This window comes from Epinephelus fuscoguttatus, linkage group LG5 (genome assembly GCF_011397635.1).
Source record: "Epinephelus fuscoguttatus linkage group LG5, E.fuscoguttatus.final_Chr_v1".
Taxonomy (NCBI): Eukaryota; Metazoa; Chordata; class Actinopteri; order Perciformes; family Serranidae; genus Epinephelus; species Epinephelus fuscoguttatus.
Genome location: NC_064756.1, coordinates 8,387,920 through 8,413,453, shown reverse-complemented (window position 1 = coordinate 8,413,453; position 25,534 = coordinate 8,387,920). Strand labels below are relative to the sequence as shown.

General features: G+C 39.9%; 3 protein-coding genes across 6 annotated transcripts; 1 reads left to right on the top strand and 2 right to left on the bottom strand.

The window, feature by feature from the left end:
- Positions 1-4,930: 4,930 nt before the first annotated feature.
- Positions 4,931-8,402, bottom strand: LOC125889510 (histone H3.3A). The gene is made up of 4 exons (XM_049577556.1): positions 8,251-8,402; positions 7,147-7,290; positions 6,809-6,962; positions 4,931-6,472 (listed from the first exon to the last, which is right to left on the bottom strand). Exons 2-4 carry the CDS (start codon positions 7,272-7,274, stop codon positions 6,344-6,346), a joined length of 411 nt encoding a protein of 136 aa, XP_049433513.1. The 5' UTR covers positions 7,275-7,290; positions 8,251-8,402; the 3' UTR covers positions 4,931-6,343.
- Positions 8,403-11,878: 3,476 nt separating this feature from the next.
- Positions 11,879-15,937, bottom strand: LOC125889508 (histone H3.3A). Of its 3 annotated transcripts, none has more exons than XM_049577553.1 (4): positions 15,786-15,937; positions 14,702-14,845; positions 13,449-13,602; positions 11,879-12,796 (listed from the first exon to the last, which is right to left on the bottom strand). In XM_049577553.1, exons 2-4 carry the CDS (start codon positions 14,827-14,829, stop codon positions 12,668-12,670), a joined length of 411 nt encoding a protein of 136 aa, XP_049433510.1. In that variant the 5' UTR covers positions 14,830-14,845; positions 15,786-15,937; the 3' UTR covers positions 11,879-12,667. The 3 variants fall into 3 exon arrangements, with proteins under 3 accessions (XP_049433510.1, XP_049433511.1, XP_049433512.1); XM_049577554.1 differs by lacking the exon at positions 15,786-15,937 and adding an exon at positions 14,958-15,094; XM_049577555.1 differs by lacking the exon at positions 15,786-15,937 and adding an exon at positions 14,992-15,022.
- A 323-nt stretch (positions 15,938-16,260) lies between these two features.
- nop53 (NOP53 ribosome biogenesis factor) lies at positions 16,261-25,182 on the top strand. 2 transcript variants are annotated; one of them, XM_049577552.1, is made up of 12 exons: positions 16,261-16,691; positions 18,613-18,689; positions 18,826-18,925; positions 19,515-19,717; positions 20,415-20,470; positions 20,621-20,716; positions 20,979-21,080; positions 21,183-21,356; positions 21,697-21,872; positions 24,253-24,319; positions 24,734-24,810; positions 24,938-25,182. In XM_049577552.1, exons 1-12 carry the CDS (start codon positions 16,486-16,488, stop codon positions 24,996-24,998), a joined length of 1,395 nt encoding a protein of 464 aa, XP_049433509.1. In that variant the 5' UTR covers positions 16,261-16,485; the 3' UTR covers positions 24,999-25,182. The 2 variants fall into 2 exon arrangements, with proteins under 2 accessions (XP_049433509.1, XP_049433508.1); XM_049577551.1 differs by having other exon boundaries at positions 16,266-16,691; positions 18,823-18,925.
- The last annotated feature ends 352 nt before the right edge of the window (positions 25,183-25,534 follow it).

Genomic DNA, 25,534 nt, shown 5'->3' with positions numbered 1-25,534 from the left:
CTGCATTTTTTGCACATACAACTGACTGAAACACCATCAATGCCTTTGAGGAGAGACTGTCTGAGGCCACATCCACATCCACTTCATTTTAAAAAAGGTTTTTTAAAACAATTGCCATGCACACAAGTGTTTTCACACTGTGCCAAAAATACTTTCTGCCCATACTAACACACCTGAGAACACATATCACATGATGACTGGATATGGGGCGTGTCTATGTAAACAGAAAGCAGATTGTCTACTCTGCAGGTGATTACTTAGTATGGTTGAGCTTATTGTTGTTAGAATGACCTGTTCATATCCACATACTGAGCAGGTCCTCTTCCATAGATTTCACCATGTTGATTCTACAGTGGCCCAGAAGGGACAAATCAGACACTAGCTCTAGACAGTGGGGATAAGTGAGTGATATCTATCTGTATCTGTTAAACCAACTAAATTCCAAGTGTCTGTATCCGTACTTTAAACTAGTATGGTTGAAACCAGACGTGGAGGTGACTTTAATCTAGAAATGGGAGGGGCTTAACAAGAAGCTGTTGTTTTAAACCTGAAAATGATATGGGTTCATCAGAAGGTTCTATTTTTATTGTATATTTGAAAAATATTTACAGAACAATCTCAGAATTGAGCATCCAGTAATTTTTGATCACATCACAAGAGTAAGTATTAGTCATGTACAGGGCAAAAAGCAAAGTATTGCAAGAAAATGTACAAAAGTTGTTTGTTTTTATTTCAGGAGATGAGGAGCATAGAAGGAAACTTCACTTTAAGCACCAGTTTGCAACTTCTGAGGCTAAAAATTAAAGCCATTGTGGAAGAAACCTGCCAAAACATTTATTTAAAAAGGACCAAAAAAACTTGAACATTTAAAGGAATATCTGCCCATTTTATAAACAGGACATTTTTAATTCATTCACTGACATTTTTTAATCATTCAATAAAGGAAATTTCACTTTGAGCACTTTCGCATTTTCACAACGGCCACCATAGTCTCTTACATGTTCAGCACACAAGAGAAGTTTCAGCTAGGTGCAATCTGCAACTTCACCACTAGGTGCCACTAAATCTTATACACTAGACCTTTAAACCTGTGTCTCTGTCTTTCTCTGTTCCTCCACACCAACTGCACTCACGAATTTATGTCTGGTTCAGCCAAATAAAGAACCTCGGCAACTCCTCATTCCTCTGACTTTGTGTTAACTACGACCCCCATCCATCCACCCAGCATGTACTGTACATCTCCATCCGTCCTCCTTCTTCCCCTTCTGTCCCTCTCTGGGTCTGTAAGCCCCCCCCCCCCCCCACCTGGTGCCCAAACACACACACACACACACACACACACACACACACACACACACACACTGTACCAGTTGTGTACTAATCTGGGGTTGACCTCTCAACCCGCCCCCCACCTTCCCCCATCACACACACACACACACACACACACATCTCTCTTCCTCAGCATCCGTCCACCTCTCTCTTCCACCCACACCCCATCTCTCCCTCTCTCCTCACCCCCACCACCCCCCTTCTACCAATCCCAGCACTGTGTTAATCTGGTGCTGGTCTGACGGTCAGCACTTTGAGCAGCAGACAGACAGATTGGCTTTAATCCCCTGAGTGCCACAGATGGAGCGCCACTACGCAGACCTTGGGGAAGGCGAACGCACAGTTATGCACACACACACACACACACACACGGACAAAGACACACAATTAGACACAGATAACTATGCACATACTCTCTCTGTAGATGGAGGAACATGTACGCTCCATTATTTCTAATGAGTGGTCACATCATTACAGTCTCATGTGATGCTCCAATGTGAAAGCACACGTGTCCCATGATTTTCATGAATGCGGCAATGAACACTTTGAAAACAAAAGAGAGGCTGATGTTGCAGTTACAAGCTGAATAAAAGAGGAAGTCTTGATCTCTGGCTGCTGATGATAACACAGTGTGGCAACTCACTTGGTAAAGTAACCACAGGCCCAACTTGGATTTTGCAAAGATAATGCAGTCATCATAATCTATATTATTAAGGCTTATTTAGAACAATAAAAGCCTGACGTTGCTGCTCACACACTGTACCAGGCTTTTCTCACAGTTTTTGGATCCAAATCCTGAAAGAAACAGTTCTTTGATATGCCGCCATGTAATCCTGCAGTTAGATTAGCTAAGTGTGAGCTGGCTTTTTTTTTTAATTTTAATCCAAAGAATAAAATCATTTCATGTATAATTATCTGGGTAGCTATGTGAACCCAGTCAGTAGTTATCTGGGAAAATGTAGCCTGGGAGAAATGAGAAGAGATAAGATTATATGAATTATTACATGATTGGTAAGTTATTGGTTTACAACACTGGACTGTAAATGTAATCATATTATATGTAATAATAACTGATACACCTTTGTAATGTAATACAGACATAACATGTCCTCAAGTGATTCCCAACTAGGGGTACTTACTGTACTTCAGCAGTCGTCAGCAGGTTTGTTGAGATATTTTTATGGGGAATATATTTGTGCTCAGGTGGAAAATAACACAGATGTAATGAGGCCGTTGTTTAGTTTATTTAATGTTAAAGAAACCAATAAAATAATTACAAGAACTGTCATTTACGGACTCTTCTTTCCATGTAAGATTGTATTGCTTTGACTGATTTGAACTGTCAATCAGAAGGGACTGAAATGTGATTCCTGAAACACAGAACTGGGCGGAAGCAATGCTGCTGACCCTCACCCTGATGTAGTTACTGACTGTGTACATGAGAGTGTGTGTTTGTGTGTCCACACCACTGTAGCTGTGCTGCCCATTCAAAACAACAGGATTAAAGGGGCTGGTGTTTGATTAGATGTTTGTTTGTCTATGTGTGTTTCATTATAATGAGTATAGCCGAGGCCACAGTGACATGGCTGAGTGTGTGTGTGTGTGTGTGTGTGTGTGTGTGTGTGTGTGTGTGTGTGTGTGTGTGTGTTTCATTGTAATGAATATGGCTGAGGGCATGGCTTTATCCCTTTTAATCAAGGAAGTAGAAGGATGAAATGAAACACTGATGAGGGGAATGATGTCAAGCCAGAAAAGGATATTAATTGTAATGCTGGAGTCTCACGACTGTGTGTCTGTGTTTACATGTGTCTGTTAAAGATGGCCACAAAACAGTTTTCCAGATCAAAACAGAAACAAAAATGTGCTGAGCTAAAATTTGTTAAATTTGACTTAAATTTAGTTTAATAGTCAGATGTGTAAATGAAGAAGTTAATTGTATTTCATTGGCAGAATAACAAAGGCAGGATATAAAAAATACATTCAAGTTTAAAGTGTGTTTAAGAAGGAGAAAATCAAGGCCACAGGGATTTAATAATACTGTTTTAATTTACTCCAAGCTAAGGAACAATTTAATACCAGCAGCAGATCTGTTACTCAGTTTGAAGGAGTTGATATACCAACACAAACATGGTGCTTTACTGCCATCTAGTGGTGCAACTGGCATCAGCATTCCCAAACATTTTCCTCAAGGAACCCCTTTTCTGTCACTGAGTAAACTGACAACCCTGGAATAAGTAACATAGTTTATGGATATTTCATATTATATTCAGTGCATAACAATAAAAGAAGAGACCAACTGTACAATTTACCCACATAGTGAACACAGTGACTGCAGGAAGTTGGAGCCAGAAGGTCCCACTGAGATATGAGATCTCTTTTCCAGGAAGTCCAGATCAAGACGGTGGCAAAATCAACATAATCAGTTTCATTTGAAAGAAAGAATAAAATAAAGTATGTTAGTAAGTCACATTCAATATATAAAAGCAACACAAGGGGAAATAGTGGGAGAAGAGGGATGTACAGGCCATACCTGTGACATCCATACACTATCCACTCAGGTCAAGGAGTATATGAAGCAGAAGCAGCAACATGTTTTCTTTCAGGAGAGTTTTTAAAAGACTTTTAAAAGCGTTCAGTGAAGGGAGGGTCTAAGGTTTGGAGCTCAGTTCATGGCCACATTGTATAAGAAGAGAAAGCAGTTTTATCGAGCTCTGTGCTACGAAGCATCTGACTTTATTTCTCCTAAAATTACAAATTTAATCTCTTAATATTACGACTTTATTCACATAATATTAGGACTTTATTCTCTAATTCTGTCTCTAATCTCTAATTTTTTCTTTAACATGGCCTTAATCCTCCTGTGTTCTGTGCACATCCCGGGGACACAGAGATTTTCTTAAAAACAGTTTATATCTTGAATAATATCTAAACTTTCGATATATAATTCTTCATAGAAATGAATGAAATCCCAAAATAGAGGCCTACAGTATATATCATTTTAAAGTTTTCTGACACACCTTGAAATCACAAAGGCCTCAAACCCCCTGTGAAGTTTGGCGACCCCTTAGTTGGGATTGGGACCACCAGGTAGGGAAAGATGACGATTTAAGATAATAGGTTATGGTAAAGGAACCTAAAGGCAATGTGCTCTCAAGTCAGTGTATTTTCACAGTCTGGGAGGGTTTGTTTATGACATGTGAACATGTCCAGGCTTGTTGCATTTCCTCCGAACCTCAAAATATTCAGTGCTTGCTTAATGATGTCAGAATATAAAAAAATCCTCTAGCTGCTCTTTGTTTATCGAGTTTTTGGTATAAAATTTGCAATCTTGGGGTTGTTTTTACCACTGCAGTGGAATCTAGTTCTCTCTAGTTCGGGCATGTTTCATTTTTTTGTCATGCAGTTTTAATTTCTGAACCACTTTCCGTGTAAACTCTGAGTCCAAAGTTCTTTCTCAATGCCAGCGCCACCAAAACAAATATATATGGTCTTTAAATACTCTATCAAAACCATCCCCTTATTGTAAATTTCCTCTTAACTGGAAATACAACAGGAGTATTTATAATGAAATATCAGAGTAGGAAGAATAAAGACACAGGAGTGTGTGTAACATCCATTTATTACCACCTTATATGACAAATCTGGAAATTACAAACATTGTTTAATTGAAACATTATCCTCAACATTTCAAAAAAAAAGAAAAAGAAAATCAAATTGAGCAAAAAAATAAAAATTAAGTTAAAAGGGTGACAAGTCAACCTGAGAAACGGTATACAGACGATCAACTGATCCGGAGGAAAAAAAAAAGAAGCAAAGGGGGGACGTATACAGAAAACATGACCAGTATTATCTGTCATGTAACACTGATTACAATACAATTTTCACATTTTAATCAGTTATTCTGTTTTTAAAAAAAATAATTTTCACACTTTGAGAGCTTTTGGTTTTGGAGAACGTTACAAACCTAAAGGAACCTTTGTTATAAAAAGGTCCTGAATTTAAAAAAAATGAGCCACTGCTACAAAAGTATCTCTGACACCGTACTTGAGCTCTCAAGCTTTGGCTTTAAATAATTCAGTGAAACCAATTTGAACACCACAAAAACAGGTGAGGTTAAACTCTTCTGTCAGTTAGGAAAAGAGTGTCTACAAGAGGATCAAACTTTGGTGCCAAAACGAGTCAGTAGCTTCACATTTCAGTAGAAAAAATTCTGTTCAATTCTGTTTTTTTTTTTTGTTTTTGTTCTCTGCAAGTGTTTTAATCTGATTTAGCCCCCCCATCTCTACGTCATCCACAAATAGTTTGAAGTGAAAAACAAAAATCCTGTGCGTGAGACTCATTTGGAAGGAAAAAATAAACTTAACATGTTGAATGACAGCGATGATCATTATGGTAATCATAAATCAACTTCTTCAAAGATGCTGATGGACTGTATACAATATGCTGTGGCGATCAGAGCCAACACTCATGCAGACACATACAGGGACAGAAAATCCAGCCTCGGCCTTCATGAGGAGAGACCGACATTGTCGTCTCTGCGCATTTCTGAGTGAGGCAGGCAGAGGATAGAGAGCAGAGGGAGAGGACCGGGTAAGTTCTTCTAGCACCCTGCTGCAGAAAAGAGACAAGAGTCCCCCAGCAGACACATACCCATCCTCTCCTCCTGTCTGTCCCTCCCAAATTTGCATTGTTCTACTCCACGATTTTTTTCTTACTCTACCCACAAACCATCCTCTCCTCCTCAGAGGCCGATTAGAAACAGTGCAAACTAGGAGACGTGTGCTTGAGGAGATCTCATCACCAAAGAGTCGGTACATGCACAAAAAGAGAGTACCCTAGAAGTCTGCTGCCGAGAGCACTAAGAAAAACACGACTATACACTTTATCCATAATGTAATCAGTTTTCCTCTACACACTACTAACACGGGGAGGGAGAGGGGGAGGGGGACGGAGAGACAGACTGGTGAAGGAAGGGCAGGAAGAGGTAAAAAGGAGAAAGACCAAGAGGAGGCGTTTAAGCGCGTTCCCCACGGATACGACGTGCCAGCTGGATGTCTTTGGGCATGATGGTGACACGCTTGGCGTGGATGGCGCACAGGTTGGTGTCCTCAAACAGACCCACCAGGTAGGCCTCGCTGGCCTCCTGCAGAGAGGGAAAACAGGAAATGCAAAAGTTGTCAGTAGAGTTAAATGTCGATTAACTGATATATCACTTTGGTCATTTATTATGGCCAGTTGTCATTAGCTTAAACACTTATTTAGTAATAAAAATTGTCAATAATTTAAATGTAATGAAAATAATAGTTAAAGCAGCCATCAGTCCCTGCATCTACAGACTTTTATGGATTCAGTGTATGTAGATGTATTTAACTTAACTGTACATGAATATGATATTGTAAAGTGTACACTTGGGATTCAAAAATTAAGAATCATTAGCCATCTTTCAGTGCATAGAATGGATTTGTTTGTGAAAACAGACCTGCAGAGCTCCGATGGCTGCACTCTGGAAACGCAGATCAGTCTTGAAGTCCTGGGCAATTTCTCTCACCAGGCGCTGGAAGGGCAGCTTGCGGATCAGCAGCTCAGTGGACTTCTGGTAACGACGGATCTCACGCAGAGCCACAGTACCAGGCCTTTACGGTAATAAACAGTACATACGGTTTGAGAATTTGTTGTACTCCTTTGTTATTTGTTAACTTTTAATGTCTTTTTCTCCTATTATTTTGTCTTAATAATTAAAAGACATTATTTAGGATTTCTGTCTGGCCTAAAACAAATTGAAAACACATTTCTGGGAGCAGTTTTTGCTAATCTCACCTGTAACGATGGGGCTTCTTGACACCACCAGTGGAAGGGGCGCTCTTACGAGCAGCCTTTGTGGCCAGCTGTTTACGTGGGGCTTTGCCTCCAGTGGACTTACGGGCAGTCTGCTTGGTACGGGCCATGGCTACTTGAGATCACCTGAAGAAGATGGGGAAGAAGGAAAATAACTTAGAGGCTTTGGTTTAATATAACATGCTTCATGGTCAAGAGTTCTCCTTTTAAATATTTTTTTCTGATTTCCTGTACATTATTTACCTCGTTAGTCAGAAAGAAATGCAAACATGGTGACAGATATAAAGTAAAATATTGTGTTTATCACTGTATTTTGTTGGTTTGATGCTCCTACAGTTTATGTGCTACCACTGCTGTGAAAGACACTTCCCATATAGTAACTGTCAGTCCTCTCAAATGCGCATAAAAAAGCATAAATATTATATAATAATACCGGAGCATGCAAGTTGAATTAAGTTAACTTTTTGGTAAGTAAACATACAAGACAATCTGTGTCACAATCTGCCCGACAAGCATCAATCAAACATGAACGACGATACTATTGGCTGGTAGACCAATACGTATCTGAAAATAAAACGTCTGAGCCAATCAGCATGCAGCGCCTTCAAAGTGGGCGGGCTCTACAACTGCCTTCCACTGTTGCTAGGCCCGCCCACCCCGCTCTGATGATGGCGGCGGTTTGATGCGCAAACGGGATAAAGACCCAGGGCAGAAGAGCAAAGGAGTAGCACCAAAACAACTTCAATTTTTCAAATAACCACTGTTCCAGCTTATCGGGAAATGTGAGAACAACATAGGAGACATTTCAAGGAACTCATAAAGAGGCGAAGGAGAGCTGTACGGTCCCTAACAGCTGCGTAGGACCGAGCTGAACCGGCGCATAATTTGAAACAGAATTTCCCCTCATCTCAACGGCTGCAGAAAAGACTGCATTTCACCGTCGCTTCGACAGCCGTGTTTGTTATTTTCCCACACGACGAAATCAGAGCTTTTTCGCTGTTAAATGCGCCCAGAAATGGAAAAAAATACAACTTAAAAAATCCAAAGTTCATTCACAACCACTTTGACACATTTTGAGAGGCTTACCGGCGGAAAAAGTGAGTAGAAGTCGTGAGAAATGTTTCGCTTGTCTCTATTTTCTTCTTCGTATCCACAATGGGAAGCAGCGTCCAGCGGGAAAATGGCCGCCGCGTCAATCATCTGTCCCACAATGCAACAGTGTTTACAGCATTTCTCCGGTTACTTTTATCAGTTTGACACATAAGTTCAGGTTATCGGTCAGCGCGAGGTGATTAGTTTGACTGCGTTTGTTAATACTTATCGATCAAGTCGGTGCTCGTACTGTTACCAGTAAATGTGAAATGTGTTTTTGGTGCGTTCATACTCCGTCTTTATTTTACTTTCAGTATGACTGTGACCAAACCAAACCGAAAGTTTGACATGTAAACATAATTTAAATACTTTTTAGTGATTTTGGTTGGCAAGTGCCTCAATGTATAACAATTATGCAACAACCATTAGAAGCCTGTTTACAAGTGAATCTTTGTTGTTTTTGTTTTTAAAAGAAATAAACACGGAAGTGATGCATTTTCAGAGCTGATATACTGGTGACCTACATCTGTCTGAAATATGTTTAATTTATTATTTGACTGGTCATAATAGCTCTTTTTTATTCACTGTCATCTAAAAACAGACTTAAAGAGATATTATATTTCAAACAGACTGATATTTAGTGTAATCTGAAGCACTGTAGCCTTATGGATATGATACTTGCCAACAAGACAATAAATTAAATTATATAAATAAATAAAATCTCCCTTATACAATTTAATTTATAAATTATTTTTTGTTTAATGTTATTTTGTACTGTTATATTTGAAATATTATCAATAAAATAGGTATCCTCATAAGCCATTTTTGGCTTCTAACCTCTCCTGCATAATTTTTCAACTTTGAATTTCTTTTTCCTGTATTTTCTATGCATGTACAGTACAGGCCAAAAGTTTGGACACACCTTCTCATTCAATGCGTTTTCTTTATTTTCATGACTATTTACATTGTAGATTCTCACTGAAGGCATCAAAACTATGAATGAACACATGTGGAGTTATGTACTTAACAAAAAAAGGTGAAATAACTGAAAACATGTTTTATATTCTAGTTTCTTCAAAATAGCCACCCTTTGCTCTGATTACTGCTTTGCACACTCTTGGCATTCTCTCCATGAGCTTCAAGAGGTAGTCACCTGAAATGGTTTCCACTTCACAGGTGTGCCTTATCAGGGTTAATTAGTGGAATTTCTTGCTTTATCAATGGGGTTGGGACCATCAGTTGTGTTGTGCAGAAGTCAGGTTAATACACAGCCGACAGCCCTATTGGACAACTGTTAAAATTCATATTATGGCAAGAACCAATCAGCTAACTAAAGAAAAACGAGTGGCCATCATTACTTTAAGAAATGAAGGTCAGTCAGTCCGGAAAATTGCAAAAACTTTAAATGTGTCCCCAAGTGGAGTCACAAAAACCATCAAGCGCTACAACAAAACTGGCACACATGAGGACCGACCCAGGAAAGGAAGACCAAGAGTCACCTCTGCTTCTGAGGATAAGTTCATCCGAGTCACCAGCCTCAGAAATCGCAAGTTAACAGCAGCTCAGATCAGAGAGCAGATGAATGCCACACAGAGTTCTAGCAGCAGACCCATCTCTAGAACAACTGTTAAGAGGAGACTGCGCGAATCAGGCCTTCATGGTCAAATAGCTGCTAGGAAACCACTGCTAAGGAGAGGCAACAAGCAGAAGAGATTAGTTTGGGCCAAGAAACACAAGGAATGGACATTAGACCAGAGGAAATCTGTGCTTTGGTCTGATGAGTCCAAATTTGAGATCTTTGGTTCCAACCGCCGTGTCTTTGTGAGACGCAGAAAAGGTGAACGGATGGATTCCACATGCCTGGTTCCCACTGTGAAGCGTGGAGGAGGAGGTGTGATGGTGTGGGGGTGTTTTGCTGGTGATACTGTTGGGGATTTATTCAAAATTGAAGGCACACTGAACCAGCATGGCTACCACAGCATCCTGCAGCGACATGCCATCCCATGGCGCGTTTGCGTTTAGTTGGACGATCATTTATTTTTCAACAGGACAATGACCCCAAACACACCTCCAGGCTGTGTAAGGGCTATTTGACCAAGAAGGAGAGTGATGGAGTGCTGCGGCAGATGACCTGGCCTCCACAGTCACCGGACCTGAACCCAATCGAGATGGTTTGGGGTGAGCTGGACCGCAGAGTGAAGGCAAAGGGGCCAACGAGTGCTAAACACCTCTGGGAACTCCTTCAAGACTGTTGGAAAACCATTTCAGGTGACTACCTCTTGAAGCTCATGGAGAGAATGCCAAGAGTGTGCAAAGCAGTAATCAGAGCAAAGGGTGGCTATTTTGAAGAAACTAGAATATAAAACATGTTTTCAGTTATTTCACCTTTTTTTGTTAAGTACATAACTCCACATGTGTTCATTCATAGTTTTGATGCCTTCAGTGAGAATCTACAATGTAAATAGTCATGAAAATAAAGAAAACGCATTGAATGAGAAGGTGTGTCCAAACTTTTGGCCTGTACTGTATGTGCAACTAAATTAAACTTTAAGCATAATGTCAGAAAGCATTGGTCCCTCCAAATTATATATTTCTAACAAAATTTTAGAGATTTGTTTTAAAATGATGCACAGTTTCTTCCCTTCTTATATACTAGTGTCAAGATTTACTGAGTGGCATGAAAAAATGTACATTTTGCAGCAATGAACCTGAAATGTTGTCACCTTTGTTTTGTAGTTGTTCACTGTCTATTCAATTTTGGACAGATTTGGAATGTGTGATTTAAGGAATGCTGGTCACTTGGTGAAAATCAATCTTAAAAGTGTTTGTTTATTTTAAAATCAGTGTTAATTCATTGAATTTTATGACAAACCACATGATCCTGCAAGGTAAGTTGCATATACACAACAGTCAACTTGCCAGATCATCCCCATATTTACAAGATTTTTTATTTTTTGCCTGATACTGTCTCTGGAATGTGAATAATTTATCAGTTATTTCCTTACCATTTAATGTAAGTCTGTCACTTGTCTTTCTGTCCATATGTGACTTCTACAGTGTCTTACTCTGTTCTCTTTACCTTGTCTCAATAACATTGGAAAAATCCTGTACATGTGTCCTGTGGATTTTTAAATACAGAAGTGAAACATTGTTTTGGATATAATTTACAATAAAAATAGTTTAAGTAAAAGTATGCAGGTGATTTTTTTAAAGTAGGCCACTCATTTGACCTCAGCTGCATTTATTCTTGGAACAATGTGCGAGAATATAATGTACTAAATGTGTGCAAAGGAATGTAAATTAGGGCTGCCTTGTTTTTGATTGATCTCCAAAACTTGTGAAGAATGGCCATCACAATTTCCTTGTGTCCGATGTGGCTTCAAATTTCTTGATTTGTACGCACAACGGCCCAAATTTCAAAGTAATTCAGATGATGAACACAACAGAGAAATAAAATAAAACTCCCTCATCATTAATAATGTGGGATAAGGTTTTTTCCCACACATTTGCTTGAAAATGACAGTGGATTATCAAAGTAGTTGCAGATTAATTTTCTGTCAGTCAACTAATCATTTACACTTAAATGTGAACATTATTTGAATATAGATACTCATTCATACAGTTCATTTAACCACAAGAATCTTTATTATGTTTGTATGTGAATTCCAGAGTACAAATATTTTGCTTTTTAAAAATGAAAACATAAATCAAAAACACAGTAGAAAAAAAAAGGTTATCATATCAACCTGAGAGAGGAACAAAAAGTCAAAACATTACCTGGACATAATAACGTGGCTGAAAATCAAAATATGATCACCATAGGTCTGCTACATATATGCCGCTTGTGTTCTGCCAAAATGCAGTGTCATCATAGCACAATGACGTTTCTAATTGACGACCAGAATCAAACTTTTGTATTTTGATACATTAAACACTAACAGTAGAAATACACCATTATTGTAAAAAAAAAGAAAATTCACTACTTTTACAACAAATCCCTATTTAAAAAAAAAAAAAAAAAAAAAAATCAGAAGACCTAATATATCAACGTGTATGTCCGCCTGAAGATGAAAATGTCTTAACCTTAATGCTATTTCCTATTCTCATTTCACACACTATTCTTGGCTTGCAAAAACACCTTATGCATGGAGACAACAAGCATTCCTGTGAGCTAGCTAGTTAGAAGTGTCATTGTGATTCAAAGTTTCAAACATACATGAAGACATCTCTAAGGAAACTGCTACTAGTAGCACCAAAGAAGACATGATCAAACATTTTACGGTTATCACAATCATATGATATATATATATAGGACCTCAAACCAAACTACTAACTAAGTATAGAGGAAGGAAAGGGCTGGAAAGAGTAGTGACGGGACAAGAGGACAGCATATAACAAATCAGAAAACATTTTAAGCACGCTCCCCACGGATACGACGTGCCAGCTGGATGTCTTTGGGCATGATGGTGACACGCTTGGCGTGGATGGCGCACAGGTTGGTGTCCTCAAACAGACCCACCAGGTAGGCCTCGCTGGCCTCCTGCAGAGGGCAGAGACAGAACAGTGATTTTTAGTGGGAATGAAGGAATATGGTTTACATTTAACCCTTTGAAACCTGGAGCAATATCACTTTTGTCGTGCTGCTCTCAGACACTTTTTGCAAATATTTAAACTTTGGTTAAAATTGGTCACTATCTTTCAAAAGCATGGGAGAAAAGGAAATGAGGAACTTGATGAGAAATGTTCCAAAAATTCAAAAAAAATGTAGAGTCAGAAAAATCATTAAAAAAAAACAGGGAAAATAAAGAGATAGGGAAAACTGTATTTATGTTTAATATTCTTATATTTTAAAAATATGTAACATTGTTATTTTTCTGTTTTTATAGTTGTTTTTAAACAAATTTTTACTTTTTTTATTTATGTATTTTTACAAATTTTCTTGCTTTTTCTTGTTTTTTTTTTTTGTTTTTTGTTTTTTTTACATTTTTTTCTTTTCTTATTTTCTACTTTTCTTGTTTTTTTAATTGTTGTTTGCTTTGTTTTGTTTTTACTAATTTCCTGCTTTTTTTTTTTTTTGGGGTAGTTTCTTCTTTTGTTGCTCACTGCCTTCTTCCCGTGTTTTTGAAGGAATCAAGCCACTTTGCTCCGGTTTCTGGGGGTTAATCATGTTCTTAACAGTGGGAGCTACTGACCTGCAGAGCACCGATGGCTGCACTCTGGAAACGCAGATCAGTCTTGAAATCCTGGGCGATTTCTCTCACCAGGCGCTGGAAGGGCAGCTTGCGGATCAGCAGCTCAGTGGACTTCTGGTAACGACGGATCTCACGCAGAGCCACAGTACCAGGCCTGGAGAGGAGAGAAAAAAATTAACTTACAAAATTTGAGGTGGGAGGTGTGTTTTTGCACAAAGATAACCTTCTTACATCCTTTCACAGAACTCTTAGTCTTGTGGACTATTCTTATCTTTACCTTGCAACTGTGTATGCTGCTGATAAGGCAATGGAATTTTTGAATTCGGGTCTATTCTACACATAGCAGTCTGACAGGATATCATATCAGCTCCACTCAGAGATATTTTTTTAATGTTCTTCATGTAAAGTCAAAATGCACATTGCACACTGTGTTTTGTGACACATTTGGATAACTGTATTAATAAAAGAACTTAAATATAAAGAGCCTCTTGAGGGCTGGAGGAAAACTACTTATTCATCTGAAAGTCAGCTGAGTTTTAGTTAACTGTATTCACATATGCACATTTCGCAAAAATTAACTGCTAAATATCTACACTTGATGTGTGCAATAATGTGCCACTCAGCCTATCTAATTATTACTTTATCTTGCTTTTATTTTTCACTGCTTATAATCAATCACTCGGGTGTAATATCAGTACTGCTAAACTGACCAATATTCATACTTCCATTAGTCAGTAATGTTAAATCAGCCATTCAGTCTGTCTCTTCATTATATTTTTCTTCTTTTTGATGCTTCCTTATTGTATTGCTGTGTTTTTATACTGTTTGCTTATTATACTGCTTGTGTTGTACAGTTTACTTATTTTACGCTCTCATATGTTACTTTGTATTTTATTTTTTTATACTGATTACTATTTGCACTATCCCTTTGCTGCTGTAATGTTGTAAATTTCCCCGCTGGGGGTGAATAAAGGATTATCTTATCTTCTTTTAAAACTGTGGTGTCCCTTACATTGTGTTTTTCCAACATACCAGAAGAATGATGGGAGCTCTCACCTGTAACCAACTATGAACTATACAAAGCAAAACATCTGCAGTTGGTTTAGAGAGAGTTTACAATCTAGGGTTCGAGAATTTGTTGTACTTTGATGTTTTTTTCTCCATATCATTTTGTCCCCATAATTTAAAGACATTATTTAGGATTTCTGTCTGGCCTAACACAGAGTGAAGACACTTTTCCAGGCTGATCTCACCTGTAACGATGGGGCTTCTTGACACCACCAGTGGAAGGGGCGCTCTTACGAGCAGCCTTTGTGGCCAGCTGTTTACGTGGGGCTTTGCCTCCAGTGGACTTACGGGCAGTCTGCTTGGTACGGGCCATGGCTACTAAAGGTCACCTGAGGGGACAAGACAAGTTTGCTTTAGTAAAATTACTTAAATGCATTTTTAAGCACGTTAGACTAAATATCTTAAGGGTATAGGATGTAGAAGATAAAAATTGAATCTTACAATTTTTTTTTCTTAATTTAAAACTTCACATCACCATTTAAAAACTCTGCTCTTCAATAAGAGGGTGTTTCAAAAATAATCAGCATCAGGGGCCTCTTTTTTCAGATTATATCGAAGGCAGCTTATGTAATGACTGTGATAAAAAGGACAGCGAAGGCATCCAATCATAGCAGAGCTCTTTATCATGTCAACCAATCACCGTCTTTAAACGAGCCTGTAAGGCGGGATGTTGTGATCATCTCCACCAATCACAGCCCGATTATAGCCCGACGAACCCCGCCCCTTGCGCATTGAACGTGGGTTCACTCGTTTCTTCGTCAGGTGCTCCCCGGCTGCTCACGAGCCTTGATTTTTTATTCAGAATGAGCTATTTTGAAGGAAATGCAGTCGGCCCCGCCCGCACCGGCTGCCCCGTCTCGGCAAACGAGCACACCTAAAGATGATGGCTGGCTGCTGGCTAGAAGAATGTAAACGGGAAGGAAAAATCGTTGTAGCAAAGAGAGAGGGTGATGATAAAAACGACGGAAGAATATAAAAACCACGGCGTGAAAGTGGAATATACTTTTTGGGGACGACACTAGACATGTCAGCGGATCAACTGATGAACAATATTTTGTCAGATGACCCCTCACTTTAGGCGCATTTCCGAGTCAAATTTGACCAGATCACAAGTGCTTTTTAGGTCCCCGACTCCCCGAGCAGGCAGATAATAGCTCGACTGCTCTGCGTTTTCTTTTTCACCAAAAATAAACGAAAAAACACGACCATCCGTGAACTAACATGACATTATATGATAGATTGGAGTTTTAATAAAATGATGATACTCACCTTTGAAAAGTTAGTGAAAGATTGCAGCTCGAAAATGGGAATGTATTCTTGAGTGTCTAAAGCGTTGTTCTCGCTATAAAATGAAGGGGGGAAAAAAAAGGAAAAAGAACATAGGAAAGCAACAGGAGACACGTTTCCCATGATGCATCTGGGACAAACATATTACATACATGCTGCAACATGATAAACAATTGCACAACCACAATCAGGTGCGATGTTGAGCAACAAGTTTCTGTAAATACTAATTATTGACAGATTTAATAGTTTAGATTAATAGTTTTTTATTAAATGTATTTTACCTGGTCAGAAAAAGGCAGCTAAAGCACTACTGATATTCGTGAGAGAATTTAAACTTAGTGACATTAAAATATTCTGACTTTTAACACTATATTCAGTTCTAACTTTATTTTTTATGTAATTTATATAAAAATATAATTTAAAACCACCACAGTACTCTTCATTTATCGGAGTATCACGCAAAACATGTTAACAAATTCACTCTGTGTATTTATTATTACATATAATTAACAGAGCTTTATGAAATATACAGTAAAATAAAAAAATAAACAAGTTTAAACTTTTATTAACATCCAGTCAGATATTATAGTATTTACACTATCAGTCCTGCGGGTGGCGCTGCAGCGTCCCGTCAGTCCTCCACCACAAAAGAAGAAGAAGCGTGTTTCCACAGTGAGGCAACATGGCGGCGGCCAGGAGGTTGAAACGCGTGGTGGCTTCACAGCCAGGTTTTCTTAATTTAAAGTCCTCTTCAGACGGTGCGGGTTTGGGCAGCAGTCGGAGAAAACGTGTGAACAAGAATAAGAAAAAGAACTGGAACAAATTCAGCGACATTAACGATGTAGACGAGTTTTTAGAAGACGTCAGACACCAGGAGAGGACCACAGGGTGAGTTTGGTTAGCCGTATGTGGAGAAGAAGAACAGTGTGATATCAGTAATTTACGTTAAAATAAAACTCTAAATACGTCCACCAGTAAGTTACCTCTCGTACAGGACATTTGTGGATGTTTTTCGGTTTTTGGCCCCTTGTTTGGCGTCGTCTCTCCAACATACGGGCATTCCTGTCGATGATACTTAAAAGGCTGCCTACATCTTTAACATTTAGATTAGTCAGACCTGTTGGATGGCATCTTGTTGTTATTTTAAAAATACCTCTACCTCATTAACTGTCATAAATTGAGGTGTCTCTATAAAATAAGTCTAGTAGTAAACTACTGCTAAAGCTGCCAGTGCACGTTTTGTTTATCAGGCCTGTGGAGATTCACATTGATTTTCCAACACATTTTAATTATAAAGGAATTTAAACATCTGCACATTTGCTCCCAAATATGATGAGGATTTGCAACGTCTCTGTCTTTAGACCTTTGTAAATCGCTGTTGACCCATGTTTGTGGCTGAAAAATAACTCCTTGATATCTTTTACAATAGATAAAACATGATAAAGTGTCCTTTTGGGTGCCCTTACAATGGACAAAATGTTATGCAGTGTTGTAGACGGCGACCAGCCAAAACATTAAAACAACTGGGGTGCCCAGAACCTCAGTGGGTACAGTGGTCACCCCAGACACAGAGGCAATGGACCCTGCGGAAAACCTGTTTTTAACTGAGTTAGGCTAGTTTTAATTGTAACACACTATGTTACATTTAGTTCCTTTCCTGTATAAATAAAATGAAAATGAATTATGTCCTTGCTGCAGCGGCCGAGGATTTGAATCCAGCCCACAGCCCCCTGCTGCATGTCATCCCCTCTCTCTCTCTGTCTTTCTCTCTCTCTCTCTTTCTCGCTCCCCCTTTCACACTTAAAATCTTAAAAAAAAAAAAAAAAACACCTGACAAATGGGGTAAGATACTGATCATCTTGTGACAATGCCCTGACATCCATGCAGCTGCCACTTGATGCACTCCACTCATCTAAATACTGTTGCAGACAAATACACCCCGTTCAATGGGAACAGCACTCAACAGCAGCAGTGGCCCCACAGCAGGACAGTACACAATACCACACCGCATGAGCTGCTGAGGATTGTCTTGAGGAAGGTGACAAAGTGCTCAAGGGAGTGACCTGTCCTCTAAATTGCCCAGATGCCAATCTGATCGCGCATCTGTGGGATGGTCCTTTACCCCAGAGGTACCCCTGAACCATGGTGGGGCATTGTTGGATTGCGCTTGGCTCTGACCACCGGGGCATCAGTGGAAGATCTCATGAGTCCTGTGGGTTGCGAGGTGGTGTACCAGCACCTCTCATGGATGTAGATTGGGATCGGGGGAACTTTAAGGACAAGTCAACATCTTTAGTTCATGTCATGTTCCTCGGTCCTGGGCAGTTTTTATGGTGTGGCACATTGTTCTGCCAAGACGGCCATTGCCATGAGGAGGAGTGCTTGGTCTGTACTAGTGTTTGGGTGAGTGGAGCATGTCAGGTGGCACCCACATAAATGCTAAGACCCAAGGATTCCAGCAGAACATTGCTTTGTAACTGGATGATCAGTGTTATTTACTTTATCTGTCAGCGGTTTTCGTGTTGTGGCTGATCGGTGTAGGCTGCCCTTCATGCCAAAAACAACTTGTGTGTGCTGGTGCTCAATCATATGCAGCAAGTGCCCTTTGTATTTGTTTATTTTGCCCAGTCTGAATCCATCCACCACTTTCTGATGCCAGTTTTCTTTTTTCCCCTCTCTTTTTGTCTGACATTTCATTCAATAAATGGTGACAGCTTATTTGATGATGAAAATAAATGTTAGTTGTCAGTGGGTCTTTGGAAAAAACAGTGTCTTCAATTGTAAATCAAAATGTGACTTTGTGTTTCAGAGGTCTGCTGTCTGAGAAGCCAGATGACAGTTTGTTCTTTTTGGATGTTGGACAACCAAAGAAACCTGAACCGAAGGGTAAATATGCAATTTCACAACTAGATAGGAATTTCCTTGGGCCTACAGTTGGGTCATGGTTTTCCCAGAGCACCTGACTTGTGTATGTAAATGTGTTCATGATCCTGAATTAAATCTATATTTCTCTGTGAAGTAGAGGAACCTGTCGAGGGGAAGAAGAGGAAAGGGAGAGCGTCACGTCCTCTGAGGATAGACCTGATCCTGCAGCATGACTCCCTCGTTCCACCAGCAAAAGAGTCAGTATCCATCACTTTGTACATTGTTAAAACCTCTCAAGTGCTTTTTTTAGGTTTAGATTCAGTTCTTAGGAAGGCTGCAGCATGTGTAAATCAGGCAGCTCAGCAGTTCTGTATGTGAGAACAGTGGTATTGTGTAAATAATGTAACTTAATCTACGTTGGACAAGCTGAATTAAACAGCTGGTTCTAAAATTTGTGATCTTGTTAAATAACACAATTTATAGTGCAGACCGTCAATGTGACACCTTTATCTGTCAAAGCAGATGATTTTAAAACACATGTATTTAAATATTAGCCTTGCATGTAATTACTTAAATGTTTGAGGACTGTGTGTGTCCCGTGATGATCTCATCCTTGCGCTCCCAGTATTTCCTTAATGGGAATGTGAAGACAACAGACAGGAGCTCAGGAAACTGTTGTGTGAACAGTGTCCTGGGATCTGAGGATATGCAAACACACATCATGAAGTGTCAAATCAAACAGGCCTAAATATTTTCAACTGCATCATGTCTCATGTTACCTGTCATCTTTACCTCCAACCAATCATCTTTACCTCCAACCAATCATCTCTCTGCCTTCCCCCTCAGCGTGCTGGCCTACCAGCAACCTAATGCCAAGAAACTTCGTCGCATTGCCCAGAAGGCCGAGCAGCTGGCAGCCAAAGGCGTGGTGCCACGGAGGCAGAAACAGCTGCTCAACAGACGGCCGGTCAACAGGACGGCCAAGAAGGCCGTGACAGAGGCCAACAACAACCCAGACAGAGAATACTATGACATATGGGGGCAAGAGTGTGAGTACTCTTTGTGTGTGTATGGCGTGTGTGTGTGTCCAGTGATGATCTCATCCTTGCGCTCCCAGTATTTCCTTCACGGGAATGTGAAGACCTACATGGAGCTCAGGTGACTGTTGTGTGAACAGTCATCTGGGATCTGAGGATACACATGTAAAAGTAGAGTTTATGGAATAGGAATATTAGTAATGAATAGATTTTTAGTCATTCATAAGAACTGTATAAATAGCATTAACCTAAAATGTGCAAAGTTGTGTGCATCTCTTGAACAGTATGTTCACAGACAGATGTGGACGCTGTGAAAATGGATGCCAACTTAATGATTTCTTAAGCTAAACTAAGCCTCTTGTCGCTGCCAGCTGATGGTGATCAGGGGAATTGAAGGGGAAAACCACTAGGCTTTTATTTTACTGTCTGAACTGGTAAATGCTGGCCTATTTGGAGTGTTTATTGAATACATGGGGCCTGATGTACCCTTGTGAAATGTTTATTTAGGTTACCTTAACTAAATGAAGAATTTGAAGGGGGAGAAGTGTTACTGTAATCTGTTGCCATCTTTGTTTTTAAAAAGCTCAGTCTTTCTGATGGCCGCACAACCCATTTAAAAATGTGTACTCCTGCACTTGTGTTTGCTGTCAAATCCTCATGAACACACATAAATGCTTATATTTGAAACTACTTTTTCTTTTTAATGCAGCCAAAGAAACAGCCGACCCCTGGTACCTACAGCAGACACGCAAGAAGCTCGTCAAGGTGAGAACAAGTGTTTGTTTTTGTGAGAGATCTAAGTGATGGGTTAAAAACTCTTCCACAGTTAGATTATATCTAATGAGCTGTTGTCAGGGAACTCATGTGTGTGAAGGTTTGAGTCTGACCAATGTGGCTGCATCTCTGTTTTGTCAGCGTCCAGAGAAGTTGAATGAGAAGCCGTCTGTGCTTCCCGCTGTGGAGGTGATCGCTCCTGGAGGATCCTACAACCCAGACTTCTTCTCCCACCAGGTGAGGAACAACTCTGCAGCCTACTGACTCACTAATGGCTGCAAATGTTCTACCTTTTTTGTTTGTTTTTTAACATATTTTTACATATGTCGTAATGTTTTGTTGAATTTATCCAGTACAAAGGCAGTTCATTTGTGCAGATATCTGTTCTGATAAAAAGTTAAAATCAAAATTTCCATCAGAATATGTTGTTCAAGGTTACTCTTGTTGTAATGTCCTGCCCTGACTGACCATTAATCTCTCTCTCTCTCTGTGAACACAGGCCTTGCTGCAGGAGGCTCACGAGGTGGAAGTCAAGAAACACAAAGAGGAGGAAAAGATCGAGAGACAGCTGGCTGTCAACAAAGAACACATAGCAACAGAGGTGCACACGATTATTCCTGCTCATCCATCATCTTCTGTTTATTCTTAATGTTGTGAAAGTTAAGGTGTTTTATTTTGTCTAACCTGTGTTTGTGTTCTGCAGGAGACAATCTTCAACGAGCAGGTTGAAGGCTTGGTGGAAGAAGAGAATGAAGAAGAAGAAGAAGAAGCAGCTGCTCCTAATGAGGAAGAGGAGGGTGTGCCAGTGGGAGCCATCTCACTGGCAGAGAAGAAGACTGAGAGACAGAGGAAGAAAGAGAAGGCGGAGAAAATTAAGGTACATGCCAGAGTATGGATACCCAACCCAAGCCTGAGTTGTTGGAAAGAAATTACTATTTTTTAAAATCATTCATTCATTCCAGTCATTCCTTGAATCATTTCAAAGTTTTTAATGTTTTTTTTATGCAAGAATAGCCCAACATCTACTGGTTTTAGCTTCTCAGATGCAAGAATTTTTTTCAGACAGATACCTAAACTACTTAACTATTCAAAAACAATGTTGCAGCTTCTTAAAGAGTCAATTGTAACAGCTTCTGTCAAGCACTGTCAAAAAGTTACCGTATTGTCGTTGCTCCACTCAGTCCACCTTAATGTTTCTCTTCCTCTTTCCATCCCAGGAGCAACAGCGACAGGCGTACAGACAGCAGACTGACCGGCGGCAGCAGCTTTTCCAGCTGCGCTCCATAAAGTCCTCCATCAAAGAGGAGGAACAGAAAACTAAGGACAGACAGAAGCAGCGCAAGGCCAATCAGGAGGCCCAGAAAGCTCAACCCAGACGCCTCGGCAAACTCAAGTACACACCTTACTCTTTCCTCACACCTGCCTGCACGTTAGAGAGCTACTCAGTGATCCCACTTTTGTGAAGATGGAAAGGGACAGTTTAACAAAAGGTCAAAATTAATAGGGCAGAGGCCGAGATATCAAGACTGCCGTATGTGTGAGGCTCCATAAACACTGGATCCTACATTTCCCATAATGCAACTCATAGTTATTTTGTTGAGAACCTTTCTGACTCCTAAATGCACCTCTTTCAAACTGCACAGCCTCAGTTTGTAATGCAGGCTTTCTATTAGAAATTTACTCACAGGTTGAATGTATAGGGTGAGATGTGTAAACCGATCTCCATTTTTACATGGACTGTTGCTCTGTCATTAACAGTCACATGGTTTCCTAAACCCCGTAGCTATATCATCAGAAGGTGATGTTTCAGTTAAGTTTAAGCCCAGGTGCAGTGTCCTGTAGGAATCACTAAAGGCCACTAGAGGTCATCATAGCTGAGGTTTAACTCAGACCTACTTTGGTTTAAGAGAGGAAGGTCAACATAACCTGAGCCAAATAAGACAGCCTTTTTATTCAGCACTATCAACATAAAACAGTTCTGCAAATAGTCTAAATGTATAAAACTGGCTGGACATTGAATTTTGAACAGTATGTGGTAACCGGATCTGGGGGGGTCTTGCTTCAGAATAAGGTGTCAGGCAGTCCCCAATTATGACAGAGCCAAACCATGCAGGGCTTTAAAAGTAACTTCAGGAGTCTTAAACTGAACTCTATGGGAAGAGGTGTAATACAGCCAGGGGACAGAGAGATCAGGACAGACACTAGGGCCAGTTAGATAACAAAGTGCAATAATCAGGATTATTTTCCAGGGGTACGTCTCATAATAGTTTGATGTTATGGCAATGGAATTTTAGATTTATATTTAAGTTTAGTATATAAAGTTTTATTTAAAGTTTATAGCTTTTGGTGATTTAGTATTTAGCCTTCATGTGAAAAACAAAATGTACAATTGAAATTTAAAAAATTTAACTGCTGACGGGCCACACAATTGCACAGACCAGTCCCAGTTTAGCACACAGTTGTTTTAAATGTTGTAAATTCTAGTTCAGTTGGACTCGTTCTAGCCTGCAGCTAAATTAGGTAGGTTTTTGTTGCCTTTTAGTTTGCTCTCCAGTGCCATTAAAACAACATAAATTATATTTCAGGACTTCCACAGATCATTAGAAAGTCCTAAACGGCACTGAATATATTGATCTAAAATAATGCTTTAATTTGTATTAAAATGTCTCCAATCAATCCTTCAAAAGTCTTAAACATAAGACATGGGAAGTAGGGTTTGTGACATTGCACTGTAAAATTTCTAAATAATTTGCAGCATCTATTTTTAAAAAATAATGTCCAGAGTGCCTGTGGCATTAACGCACACAGATCAGGGTAGTAGAACCAAACACCTGTGACAGAACAGTGACCCCTACAGGACAAATTAGCATCCCACATATACATTTTACACTGGAATGCAGATTCAACGAAAACTGGCTATTTTACCAAGATTTCTCATGGCTGAAACCAGCACAAGGCAATGCAAAAGAGGCTCAGTGTACTTTGTGCAAAACATTTTTCAAACCCACTAACAAATGCCAGGTATTTTTGAGTTCTGCTCTGCCCTTGCCGCCACCACCACACATCTGCCATTTTTCATGTTGTTTTTTTGGCTTCAGTTTTGGTTATTGTAAAATTGGTCCCAAATTTTATTCTAAGTGGTATTTGAAATCTTGAATCGAACTTGCCTTAGTGGCTGTACACATGCCGCATCTTAAACCACCTATAAAACACAAGGGTCAGGTGCTTGATCCTACTGTTGTGTCTTTTCTGTGCAAGCTTTCAAGAGCACGGTAGCAGGTTGTGCCTGAGGTTGCCAAGCAACCTTGAGATGCACCTTATTGTAGCCTACTTACCTGAAATCCAGAGTGCAGAGCTGATCTTCTCCCAGGCGCTGTGTGTGTGTGCGTGCGTGCGTGCGTGCGTGTGTTCATCACAGACTGATATTTACGGATGAAGGGAAAGATGTCTGTCGGCTGTGATTGGTCCTCATCTCATTATATGCGATGCGTTCTGCTGCGTTCCAAAAGTTAAACTCAGTTTATCTCAGGGCGCAGTCATCGCACCCTGAAAAGTAGGAGCTCAGGAACCCATGGGTGCCGCTGGCATTTGAGCGTGCCTGCTGCGTGTCTACATTCAAAACAATAGATTTGAGAGTGCAAAAAACACAAGATGTGTATGGCCCCTTAAACTGTAGGAACCCCGTATTTTCTGGTACTATTTTATGCATTACGTGGCTGGATCTGTTTGTTTATTCTGGGAACAGCTGTAAGATTTTTGGTCCTTATTTGCAGGTTCCAGCCTCAGGACATGGAGGTTCAGTTGAGTGACGAGCTGGCCGGCTCCTTGCGACAGCTCAAGGTACTTTACTAGTTTTTACAATGTTTGCTAACTCATCCACTTTGACCTTTGCCAGGGAGGACACAAAGTCTTATCTGTAATGAGTTTTGGTTCATTTAGTTGGTGTATTATCTTCAGCACTCTGTATTGTCTTATTCTAAGCTTTATCCTATTCTCTAATACTGCCATGACCCACTTTTCCTGCGGGGATTGTTACAGTTTCAAATGATCTAATTGCCAGTGGAAAATTCACTCTTATCTGCTGCTATTATGTCTGTGAATAATACTTAAATCAGCCTTTATGGTGTGAATTGGGTTTTATAATTTGGGTGGGAATTGCGCATTGAGTCAAAGCAGAGTGACATTTGTCTCACATGGATTTGTCTGGGCTTGTCTCTCCCTCCTCTTGCCTCCTGTAATGCCGTCAATCTACAGCCAGAGGGCAGCGTCCTCAAGGACCGCTTCAAGAGTCTGCAGAAGAGGAACCTGATTGAACCAAGAGAAAGAGCCAAGTAAGGACCTCTGCTCTGCCTTTGCTCTTACGTAACATCTCCTCAAAGGCTCACAGTGATATATGCATTCATAAGGTGTGTATTGATTTTTAAAATGTGCGTTCCCACTCTCTCACCCTTCTCTTAGGTTCAAGAGGAAGCACAAACTGAAGTATGTGGAGAAGAGGGCTTTTAGAGAGATCACTTAGTGCCGGCCCGCAGACCACAGGGACTGAGCATAAGAAGCTGGCAAGCATTTCAAAGCCACAACATAATGGAACTGTGTATATACGACTTAATGACCGCTGAGGGCCCGTTTGACCCTTTTAGGTGATTTCTAACTGCTAACAATTTAATATGTCACATCAATGATATAAACTGAGCTGAAAAGTGTTGGATGTCAGTGTGGTGCATTTCTCCAGTGTATGTCATGCATGTTTAATATCACTTTTCACACATAGTGTTTCAGTGTGTGTTGTGTAATGTAGCGCGTATCAGGAAAAGGTTGTCTGAGGGTTTATAGTGTGCAGCTGGGTCTGCTGAGGCCAAGTGTCACTGTGTCACTACTCTGCTCATACATGAGACGTTCAGCTTAGGTTAATAACGGGGTCAGACACATGAAATGTTACTATCTACTGCAGGGATATTGGTCACACTTTTATCGGCTGTCAGTGCGGCTGATATTTCTCAAGATTACTTAATTTTAATCATGCATACTGTGTAATATATCCTGTGCTTCTTGGGG

What these genes read in the sequence shown, in the direction of transcription:
- LOC125889510 (XM_049577556.1), bottom strand. Translation starts at nt 7,274, where the DNA reads ATGGCCCGTACCAAGCAGACTGCCCGTAAGTCCACTGGAGGCAAAGCC. An exon ending in AAGAAGCCCCATCGTTACAG is followed by an intron (nt 6,963 to 7,146) that starts GTGAGATTAGCA and finishes ATTACCGTAAAG; the next exon opens with GCCTGGTACTGTGGCTCTGC. An exon ending in CAGCCATCGGAGCTCTGCAG is followed by an intron (nt 6,473 to 6,808) that starts GTCTGTTTTCAC and finishes CCCTCTCTGCAG; the next exon opens with GAGGCCAGCGAGGCCTACCT.
- LOC125889508 (XM_049577553.1), bottom strand. Translation starts at nt 14,829, where the DNA reads ATGGCCCGTACCAAGCAGACTGCCCGTAAGTCCACTGGAGGCAAAGCC. An exon ending in AAGAAGCCCCATCGTTACAG is followed by an intron (nt 13,603 to 14,701) that starts GTGAGATCAGCC and finishes TCTCCTCTCCAG; the next exon opens with GCCTGGTACTGTGGCTCTGC. An exon ending in CAGCCATCGGTGCTCTGCAG is followed by an intron (nt 12,797 to 13,448) that starts GTCAGTAGCTCC and finishes TGCCCTCTGCAG; the next exon opens with GAGGCCAGCGAGGCCTACCT.
- nop53 (XM_049577551.1), top strand. Translation starts at nt 16,486, where the DNA reads ATGGCGGCGGCCAGGAGGTTGAAACGCGTGGTGGCTTCACAGCCAGGT. An exon ending in AAAGAAACCTGAACCGAAGG is followed by an intron (nt 18,690 to 18,822) that starts GTAAATATGCAA and finishes TTCTCTGTGAAG; the next exon opens with TAGAGGAACCTGTCGAGGGG. An exon ending in GAACCAAGAGAAAGAGCCAA is followed by an intron (nt 24,811 to 24,937) that starts GTAAGGACCTCT and finishes CCCTTCTCTTAG; the next exon opens with GTTCAAGAGGAAGCACAAAC.